This window comes from Asterias amurensis, chromosome 21, assembly GCF_032118995.1.
Source record: "Asterias amurensis chromosome 21, ASM3211899v1".
Lineage (NCBI taxonomy): Eukaryota > Metazoa > Echinodermata > Asteroidea > Forcipulatida > Asteriidae > Asterias > Asterias amurensis.
The window spans coordinates 808473-820048 of NC_092668.1; the positions used below are offsets into that span (position 1 = coordinate 808473).

At 39.6% G+C, this 11576-nt stretch overlaps 1 protein-coding gene across 2 annotated transcripts in view; it reads right to left on the reverse strand.

The window, feature by feature from the left end:
- LOC139953221 (uncharacterized) overlaps positions 1-10286 on the reverse strand; it is a 42072-nt gene extending 31786 nt beyond the window's left edge. The window contains exons 1-5 of one of the 2 annotated variants that reach the window (XM_071952682.1): positions 10143-10286; positions 4204-4257; positions 1871-2000; positions 1044-1162; positions 212-391 (exon numbers count right to left, since the gene is read on the reverse strand). In XM_071952682.1, the coding sequence (XP_071808783.1) occupies positions 212-391; positions 1044-1162; positions 1871-2000; positions 4204-4257; positions 10143-10200 (541 nt within the window). In that variant the 5' untranslated portion in view covers positions 10201-10286. Of the gene's footprint in view, positions 1-211; positions 392-1043; positions 1163-1870; positions 2001-4203; positions 4258-4333; positions 4394-10142 lie in introns of both variants that reach the window. The other variant, XM_071952681.1, reaches the window with a different exon arrangement.
- Positions 10287-11576: the final 1290 nt, after the last annotated feature.

Consider the following 11576-nt stretch of genomic DNA (forward strand, 5'->3'; position numbering starts at 1 on the left):
AGCGAGTTCTTTCGAGTCATAGGGATGTGATCGACAGGAGAGAAGGCTTGTTAAAAAAAAAAAAACTATGAGCGCAAAGGAGTGCGAAAGCCTGCTTGTATACATTTTATCTTTGGTTTAAAAAGCCATACTCTGCAATATTGAGTGATCCATATGATTTTATCTTCATTTTCTTCAAATTTTATTATTTAAAAATGTTCAAAAAACTTACGTTGGCATGTTGGAAATGAATGAGACCACGTGCTACTACTACGGCACGTTGAAGTTGAGTGTCCGACCACGTGATATCCAGTAGTAGGACAGGTGAAGGTACATACTGAGCCAGCGATGTTGGTCTTTGAGCAGGAGTGCGTACGATGACTGCTAGAAGGAACACTAGAGCATCGGAGGACTGGGTAAGAAAATCAAATCAATCATGAGTGTCTCTTTTCCTAAACACAGGGGTGTGATTTAAAAAAAAAATTTTTTAATGCAAGTTCTAGACACACAAGGCCTGAAGGCCACTTCAAGCTGTGGGCTCAAATTATTTCTTTCCAGAGGCCGTTGCCACCTTCTCCTAAAGCTGAACCAGGGTTACCCCCTTTACAGTCCATACAGATGTAGGCTTGGGTGTCATCAAAACGAAGCCTGGCCGGTAGAGCAGAAAGCACTACCTCCCCAATTTTATGTAGCAAGTGTCATGACCGGGTTTCGAACCCACACTGTGCGGATCAAACACCACTCGGCCATGACATGCCACAGTCACGTGATAGGCTGTTAAAACAAAACCTGAACAATGAGTGCAAAGCGTGAAAGCTTGCGAGTGCAAAGCTTGAACCCTTGCAAAGGCAAAAGCTTCTGAAACTTTTATCTTTGATCTTGAAAGCCCTTCTCTGCAGTCTGGGATGCTCCATATTATGGGTATCTTCGTTATTTATGAATTTGATCTTGATTAAAACAAATTTTTAACAAATTGTTACATTTAAGCCATTTATGCCATTAGACAAACACACACGTAACTTGGCAAAGGCAACGTCATCATCCATGTGATTATTCAAACCTACCCGTGACAGTGATACGAATTGTACAGATTCTTGTATTCCCAGCCCCATCTGTAGCTTGGTAGGTAATTGTTGTTAGACCTGCACCAAACCGAGATCCTGACGCTGGTCCACTGGTACGACTGTTGATGAAAAGGGAAAAGGTTGAGCGCTCGAAATTCACACTGGACCGGCAAGCAGAGGCCAGTGTTTGTTTGCGTCAGCCAGAAAACTCACAATAGGACAAATCCGATAGACACTTCAACAGTCTTGACAAAAACTATTCTACGACCTTACTTTAGTTTTACTTAAGTGTTACACTTACTTAAGTTACTGGGGTGGATTTCACAATGAGTTAGGACTAGTCTTATCTTGAGTTAGGACGAGTTACTCGTCCTAACTTAGGACTACCCATACGCTTTTCTCCTGGGACTAGTCGTACGTTAGGACTAGTCCTAAACTCTTCGTGAAATTGACCCCTGGACACCTTTGGTAATTCTCAAAGACCAGTATTCTCACTTGGTGTGTACATCCAAATGCATAAAATAACAAGTCTGTGAAAAAAATTGACGCAATAAGTCAACGAAGTTGCAAGAGTAATAGAAGAAAAAAACAACCTTTTTGCACAAATTTGTGTGCTTTCATATTCATAATAAAAGGCTTCAGGCCTGAAAGAAATTTGAAAAAAAAACATGTGACCTCAGAGGGAGCCCTTTCTCACAATGTTTTATACTATCAACAGTTTACCAAGTAAGTTTTTGCAAGCTAAAAATTATTTTGAGCAATTACCAAAAGTGTAACAGCACCTTTAAGTTGTGACCTTAGAGCTGCCATTAGTTGATTTATTTTACCTGACTGATGGAGTCCCGCGGTTATCCGTCGCCGTGGGAGTCGGGTAGGAAACAACAATTCGACCATCGGCTTCACTCGTTGTCCTTGTATATGGCCCGGGACAGGATGTAAAAGTTGGTCGAGTTGTATCTATTAACATAAATTGTGTTGTTAAAATGATTAAACAACAGGTCTAAACTGTGGTGTGTTTCACTTAACTTGAACAATTGATAGATTCTAACTCTGAAAATAATTTTTTATATTTGATAGCGGGGATAAAAGAAAAGATTTCTGGAACTTTTCCGCCCTTCTAGGTCAAATTACACTGAATTTTATTCTTACTTTATTCTTAATTTTATCCAGAACTTTTGTTTGGAAAAAGATGGTTTAAACACTGTTTTCCATCATGAGGTTAAAACAAAAATTTCAAAAAATACAGCCTTTCCTTCACACGAAATATTATACTGAAACACTGGACTGATCACTGATGATACTTCATCGTCAGTCTTACTTACTTACTTACTTACTTACGATTGATGGGAGAAATTGTTTAGGCTTATGCCTTTGAGACCCCAATATCCTTCCAGTAGGCATCAAGCTCTTTCTTAAATGTTGACACTGTCTTGGCATTACTACATGGTTTTGGAGACAGAAGTTCCTTCTGCACCCAATGTTTTTGTTGTCTATTAAAGTACTACTGAATGCTCCTACCTACATGCTCTAACCCAAGGATTCAGCTTGGCCAGTAAAGTGGGACTACTGAATGCAAATGCAAAGCTTTGAGATGCTAACATACATGGATAACATGATTAGAGGAACAGGTGAGGACATAAAGAGAAATAAATTGTTTCAAATGACTATGTACTATAGTTAAAGCACCAGTTGAAGATTACACATTAAAAACCAAGAAGAAGATACATTGGTCATGGTACAACATTTCTGAAACATTTTAGACAAATTTTACTTCGCTGGACAGCTACCACACACACACACACACGTAAAATACACACAGCTGCACCACCACGCAAACAACGTATCGTAGCGTCATACGTTATCAACCCTCATATGTTTTCGGTCCCCAACTTTGATTCACGTTTACCGCAAAATTGTGCAAGCTGCACCGGTGACAGGAGCTATGCAGTTTATTCACAGTCTGTATTTTCATCAGGCGTAATCATGCTGAGAATAAAGTTTCCTGTCATTGGTTATGCTCAAACATTTATAAAATGATTGATTTTTTGTACTAATCACTGGTGCATATTTATGCCAAAATGAGTCAAAGAAACATCATCCAACCTCGAAAGTTCAAAACAAAATTATTATCTGCTAGATTTAGTTTCAAATTCATTCTGCTTTAGTCACTAGATGGATCACGTGAGGTGATTACTATTTGGGATTCTATGGTGTGCAAATGTGGGGAAAATATTAAAATATTTTAAGTGAAAAAGACAACAATTTTTTGTTGTTGATTTACTGCATACTGTAATAAATTCCAATGAGCGTAAGTCTACATTAAAGAGAAAATATCATAGATTGTTTTTTATCTCCTGAAACTAAAAATTACTGGTCTGAAATGGGGGAAAACGGATTGTTATGAAGTGTGAGTGCATCAAGGAGGGGTGGGGTGTTTTACTTTCATGCCTTATGATATCTCTGGATTTTAATAAAGTACTACCGTAGTAGCCATAATGCCTTAGGACAAAAATGTAATTAAATTTGTGAAGTAGTAATTGAATAATATTTTTGATTTATTTTGCACGCCATACTAGCTTTTGCATATTCAATAAAATACCGTGCATGCATAAGCACTGTGAGTGTTAATGGCGGACTGACTCTCGCAATATAAAACAAAAACTTTAAAAATTTCAACACACCATGAAGTGAAATGGTAATCGTTAAAAAAATTGATAGATGATTTGAAAAAAAATATTTAGTTTTTGATTGTGAACAATTTTCCTGTTATCCTACTGAAAACACATGACACCAGGGGCCAATTTCATAGAGCTGCTTAAGCAAAAAAATTGCTTAAGCACGAAAATAGCTCGCTTATTTTACACATGTTACTGGCCCAAATTTCATGCCAAATATATTGCTTGTGACTGGTATTTAGTTTTTGTTTACTTGGCATAACAATTGAGTGGAGTCTTGGCCGGTAATCTGATTTTACTAAGCAAGGATTTTTTTGCTTAAGCAAAATTTTGTGCTTAAGCAGCTCTATGAAATTGGGCCCAGGATATTGCAATGATGTTGCACTTTCTAACTTAGAAATCTAAGCAGAAAATTTGGGCTTCAATTAAAGACCCTTTTTGATTGCTTACCGCTTTTTAACTTTTAAAAACAACAAATACTTTACCAGGAGGTATCGGCGGTGGGGATCTCCTTCGTCGTCTTCTTCTCCTCCAACACTCTACGAAGAAAACAACTTATTTATTAATATTATGTTAGTGTTACAAATCATCAAAAACAGTCCCGGTTTCACTTACCAGGAGGGGGTGGCGGCGGTGGGGATCTCCTTCGCCGTCTTCTTCTCCTCCACCAACACTCTATGAAGAAAACGACTTATTTAAAGTCTGTTTACAATTAATAATCAAAACGTACAGCTCAACCGGTCTCACACCAGTATTTCAAAAAGAACTGGAAACAATCTGCACGGCCAATTTCGTGCCTTTTGATTTTGGAGCCAAGCCGAAGTTTAGAAAAGAACCAATTTCGTCATTTGCCGTCACGTGTTCGGGGGTCGGGGCGGGGCCTGGGGTGAGAGGGGGCTACAACTGAGTCTCCCCAAAAAAATCATTCAGGTGTTTGGAGTCAGACACGGTATGTATGATGGTACAGACCGTGTCTGACTCCAAACACACGATCATAGCCGTAGCTGAGCATTTTTTTAAGACATGAGAATTATTAAAAATGTTTTATTTGCTAACTGAGCCGTTGAAATCATAGGTCTAGGTTATAAATCCAGGATGTATGAGGTTTTTGAAACCTTGTGAATGTGCACATCCGGGCCGGCTTCGTACTTTTTTGTGATATCGACATCTGCTTGGGCAATGCAGGAAACTCAGACCGGAGTTAAATTCTTTCCACAGAAAAATAAAGTGCAGCAGTTCGTATCACCTATACCAGATGATGAGCAAATTAATGGTAACTTTCAATAAAAAGTACGAACTAAGCTTTAGTGAAGTATAAGAGTTTCGCACCACTGCACCCCCTCAATAATGTAGTCAAAAGCCATGTTCACCATGCATCATTCCAGGCTCATAGCTAGTTCTTTGTTGGAGGAACATTGCAGCAGAATGTTGATTTCCCAAAACACCAACAGTTGATGGCAGTTTATGTAATCCACCCTATTCATAAATTGACAAACCTGCAGTAGAAGTTTGAGATCGCCATCTGCGTCACGAGAAAATAGTGAAAACCGATATTTTGTATGACATCGTTAAGCAAAAATGAATAAAACGCAAACTGATCCTAACAGGAAATTAGTTTTAATTTATTTATTTTCCCATCAAACATGTCATTTCAGACAGTAATAATTATTTCGGGGGATCTTTTCTACTCATCACCATTAGACCGTAAGTTTTATGTAAATCTGTCATTTTTGTACCGATTGTTCCTTTAAACCCCAAGTTAGGAGCCGACTATTGTTACATGTACGGCTGGGACAGCTCAACTTGACTGTGTTTGTCAGAATTTAATAAGTTTGAGTGTCTGGGTGTCTGGGCCAACACTCAAGGAGATCGTGACCCCTTTTCACCCGGACGGCAAATCGCAACTACTGTATGGGGACAGTCCCGATAGAACACCCGAGAGAGCAAACTTGATTGTTCGAAGTACAACAACATATATTTAAACAGATGACAGCACGTTTTAGGGCCAATCATAAACATTTTTCAAAGAAAAAATGTAGGCTTGCGGCAAATTTGTTTAGGTGTCTCAACAATGTATGGGACTGGTACCTGTGGTGTGAGAGTGGGTGACCATTTTTTTTTGTCTTGCTTTGGACTTCAACCGCTGATCACGATCACTATAGCCCTTTTCACACTACAGGTATTTCCCGGGAAATTCCCGGGAAATGTTAGTCGATCTGTTCACACTACAAAAAAACTCCCGGGAAATAACATTTTCCCGGGAAATAATTTACCCAGTTAAGGGGTAGGGTTAAAGGCGTTAACCCCGGGGAAAAACGTTTTTCCCAGGAAAAGCAGCTAGTGAGAACGAAAGCGGGTCTAACTTACCCCACCTTTTGCTTCAACTGTGTTGAGACGTCATTAATCTCGAAAGGTCACAGACGTCAAAAATAGCGCGCCAAATAATTCACGTGGTAACAATAGCCCTTTTTTGTTTTCTCTTTCTGAAAGTGTTTACGTTTAGGTACGAAAATAAAAGTGAATAACATCTGTAATTTACAAATAAATATATGAATTAAAAAAATTGACCACGTGAATGGAATAGGAATAGAATAAATAGTTGGCGTGAACAAGCTTCCTTCTCGTACACACGCCATGTGTGTATGGTATTTCGTATTTTTACATGTACTTGGCCGTTGGTGGACTTGTGTTGTCCAGAGTCAGATTTGAGTTCATCGATCGACATTGCTGTCTACAACCTGACAGTAAATATTTTAGCTCAATTTGTTGCTCAATTTCTTACGATGGGTAGAAGTGACCGATGGAGTGATGATGACATTTTGAAACTAGTTGCATTTTGGGCCCACGATGCAGTCCAAAAACAGCTAGATGGGCATAGGCCTACAAGTCACGGGAAAGTTTTCTCAAAATTGGCGGACTGCCTGCGTGGTGCTGGGTATGAACGGACCCCTGCTCATTGCAAAAAAACTGAAAACCTTGGGTAAAAAAGACTTTAGGTCGGTAGGATACTAGTTTTGTTTTTCAAGGCCTAAATATTTTCTATTGCATAAGTGTTCTCTTGCAAACATTTCTTTTTAGAAGAAACATACATTTAAAAGTCGTTATGAAGCCATGAAAAAAATGCTGGCCAATATAGGGTTAAAGCCTATTCAGTGTTCTTTTTTTGCACGATGGGAAAACAGCACTGTTGATGTTGGAAGGGAAGATTGCTTCGTCTGCTTTCTACTGCTATTGTCAGATTGTGCAAAATCGACCATGCGGTGTTTTTTCTATAAAACCTTTAATTATCTTGGCCCTAACATCATGGACGTTATTATGCAATCCTTCGAAAATGCCATTCAGAAAATGTCTAGGCCTTACCCCAGGGTTGATTCCCTTAACCCTGCCCCTGAGCAGGGTGAATTTTTTCCTGGGAAAACATCATTTTCCGGGAAATTCCCGGGAGTATTTTTGTAGTGTGAACAGATCAACCAAAAGTTCCCGGGAATTTCCCGGGAAATAACTATAGTGTGAACAGGCAAAAATTGAGATGAACGCCAACACAAAACCTCTGGGTAAAACACGGACACAAAAGTCCATTCAATTACAGTTCTCAAAAGAAAGAAAAAAAATTGTCGCAGAGTAGAAAGCTCCCTTTCGCTTTTTCTAGTAGCAACTTGCTCCCACCACCAGTGGCCGCTCTTCATGGTAGACCAGATTGACCTTTGACCAATACTTCAGCAAGTGCCATGAAACCCGTCAATCGCACGACAAATTCCATCCGATTGTTATACCGCATGTCTTTAAAACACTGTCACAGCAATCGTCTTCTCCTGACAAGACGTCAGCGACGTCTTCCCTGAACTGCAAGGCTTCTTCTCCGCCGTAATCACACAATATATTATAATATATATAACAACACGCAAATACACAATTTATGTGCAGCCATTTTGGGTCGCATGTGGCAAGGTTTTTGCAGCCGGCCGCGTGGCATTATGGGAACGGACTTCCGTCCACAAACATTGCAACTTCCGCATGGGCTGACCTGTTTACCACATTTCCTGGGGTTTGATCGTAAGTGTGAAACGACCGTGCATATTCCTGGGAAATAGTACTCCCGGGAGTTACCAAATTGGGATAGTGAGAACGGTTGCTAGGGTGGCGGTGGGGTTAAAAACTCCCGGGATTTTCCCGGGAGTTTATTTCCCGGGAAATGGCTCTGTAGTGTGAAAAGGGCTTATTAGAGACCTGCAACCACTGCGTGTGAACACTCAAACCCGGGTTCGAGATTATAGATCATATAAATGCATTAAAAAGGAACACGTTGCCTGTATTTTACTTTTACAACATCTTTCTAACAACCATAATATATGCAAATCATAACAAACAGTTTCAAACGCATTTCATAGACCAACTTGCCAGATTTAAAGGCAATTACTCAAAATAATTATTAGTATAACACCTAGTGAGTAATGGTGAGAGGCTGGTAGTATAAAACATTGTGAGAAACAGCTCCCTCTGAAGTGGAGTAGTTTTCGAGTTAGAAGTTATTTTCCACGAATTTGATTTCAAGACCTCAGATTTAGAATTTGAGGTCTCGAAATCAAGCATCTGAAAGCACACAAGTTCGTGTGACAAGGGTGTTTTTTCTTTCATTATTATCTCGCAACCTCGACGACCGATTGAGCTCAAATTTTCACATGTTTTATATTGTATGCATGTTGAGATACAAGAAATGAGAAGACTTTTTTTTACAATTACCAATAGTATCATGTGCCTTTAAGGCAACGTGCCTTTTTACAATGGTTTGTTCACGATTTGGGTTTATTTTTCAACGCAGTGAGAAAAAAGTTCACCCCTTTCACCCCGAATGCGCCAATGCATGGTCATAAATTGATTGTTTGGCATCAGTAACATTTTAGAAAAAAATGTATCCGGGCAGATTCATGGAAGTTCCAAAGGCGCACACGCACATCATCTTTGAAAAAAAAAAAAAAAAAAAAAAACTATGTAATATTTTACTAAGTCTGCAAGCTTTTCACTTTTGAATGATGGAGTGTGATTATTCTCACAAATATTTGTGGGGATTCTACCAAAGACATTCTAGCTATAGTGACACTATTGATGGTAACTATTTCGGACCATATAAACTGAAGGGAAAAAAGGTTTATGCAAGTCTGAAAGCTTTTCTCTTTTATAACTTAATTGAATTGAATGATGGAGTGAGATTATTCTCACAAATATTTTGGGGATTTTCTCAAAGACATTTTAAGAAGTGACACTATTGATACTATTTCGGACCATACATTTCAAACCTCAATGTGTAAAAACAAAACTGAAGGCCCTAAACATTTCAGTCCATTTAATTTGTGTCTTTTACGAGAAAATTGTAAAAATGCACCGCAGCGTTTCTGTATCCATTCTAGGCGTAGCCTATATTAGTTGCTTGATTGACCCTCCATCCCCCCGCGAAAGTCGGAGACGCCGAGGGTCGAGAGCTACGGGTTAATCGAAACACTAGGCCTAGCCTAATGTACGTCTCGCAACATTTTGGTGTCTCAATTGTGTTCAAGCTCAAGTAAGCCATGATATTGGAGCTCTATACTCAAACGTGAACCTTTGCCGTTTTCAAGTGTAAACACAGAATGGAAATATACCAACGGGTACGCCGCACCATGGCCGCATCTATAAAAAATATCGAAGTCTTATATAGCGCACGTTACTACCAAACAAGGTACTCAAGGCCCTGAGTATAATACAGACTTTCAGAAAGATAGGTTATTGCAGTGATGAATTCTGAGACCCAATTATTTAGCACCCGTTTATAAGGTGCTGTGGCGCATACAGCAGCCACAGCCAGGAACACCGGGCGAACCCCTTCTCTTTTCGATAAGTGCACTGCAGCCGATTTCACGAAACGCTGCTATCTCGAGTTAGGACGAGTAACTCGTCTTAACTTAGGATGGGTTCAATGCGTTCTACGTATTTGAATACGAAACTGAACCCGTCCTAAGTCCTAAGATTAATCCTAAGTTCGGAAGACTTTGGTGAAATCGACGGCAGGGTTGTTATGCCTATCCTGACAAACAAAATAACGACAAAATTAAACAATTTTAAAGAAATCAATCTGCGACGGCCCTATTGCCAAATATATATCTCGTGACATAATTATATTCCCCTTCCCTTCCCCGTTGTGTTGTGTAATACAACAAAATACCCCTATTTTTGTTGAATGCAACTCATCGGTTACTCGAGGTTGACTTTATACCATACAGTGATGACGGCATACCAAATTTGATCCTTTGTTCCGTGATTGTGGGTAATGACATTATTGCTCCATGGTAATAACTATTTTGCCCTACTTTATAGTTTTAATATACACAAAAAAATACATCTGATAGCTGTGATATTGTAGACAAAAAAGAAACTACTTTAAAAGTTTTACCTGCTGGCGTTGCAAGGAGGAATATGGCGAGAACCACCAGAAAGATCTTGAAATGCATCCTAGCAGCTTGGTTTACAAACCGAATCTGAGGGGGCACTCACTGCACACTCTGCTCCCAGGGTATCTCGCGACAACCTTGCTGGCCAACCGCAGAGAAGTTTATGAGCTAACCTGAACCAACAACAGGCCTTATTGTATTACCAGACAAACATTCCAATGAATCCCCCTTCAGTCTTTGTTCTGCCACTCAACGGAAAAGCTAGTGGCGCAATAGGGGAATTCCCGGGAAAACCTACTTCCAAGGACTCTGTTGGCATTCTTCGTTCTAGTTCATTCTATTTTCAATACCGTCTCGTGATTTAATAGCATAGGCATAGAACAAGGACTTGTTCTATATAATAGTATACCTTCCTCCGTGGTAAACAAATCCATTTACATGTATATGGCACAAAACGAAAAAGCCTCTATGCCCAACATAAAACAAAAAACATGAAAACAAAGTATTATGTATTGGCCTTCTGTAAAGGCAATCATATCAAACGAAAGATTCAAACAAGTAGTCTTAAAATGGCCCTTGAAAATGTGAAATAACCACAGGACAACTCGAAATAATCTTAAGAGTGGTGTTTTTCACACTTTTACATTTGGAGAGTAGGAATTGTGTCCAGTAGAGCGAAGAGGACGCACAAGAGCGAATGCAGATGCTCAAGAGCTTTGAAAGTAAGTTTTAATTTACGTAATTTGATCGGGAACCAGCAGAGGGTCGAGTTCTTTGGGTAATCAAGAACGAGGTGTAACGTGAGACATAGGCTACAGCACTCGGCGCTGTTCAAACCACGTAATTGGATTTAACCCAACTTTCCTGCCGCCCTCGGACACCCCATGCAAAGAATTAAGTATTGTTTTATCGTCATTGGTGTAGTGTGTCGCACGACTGATCTCGGCAAATCTGTCCCCAGGGATGTGATGATTTTTGGAGGTCTTGTTCCCGGTACTTCGGATTCTGTAAGACAAGATTAGTCAAACATGTCGTGGTTTTTAAATGTTCATATCTTAAAAGAATCCATGCAGTGCTGTAATCATAGATTCAAGTTCATGTCACTTCGTATGGCTTGTGCCGTACAACACGGTTCGTGGAGCGATTTCATCACAATTATTTCACGATGCCAAATTTGCGATGTTATCACATAGATGCAATATATTTTTCAATACTTATTCAGGTCTATCATCCTCCATGGGCCTTTGTGGCTAGCCTCACCTGACAAACTAGTGTATACAGGCTATGATTTTCGAGGCTCCCTTTGAAGCTCTTTGAGCAAACCTTAATAAACAATACAATTGAATAATCATTGGTAGTGTGAAGTCACCCGCAGTGCCAAATAAACAGCCCGGCAGAGCAAGGGGAACACACTCCAGTCCCCCGCCACAAACTTT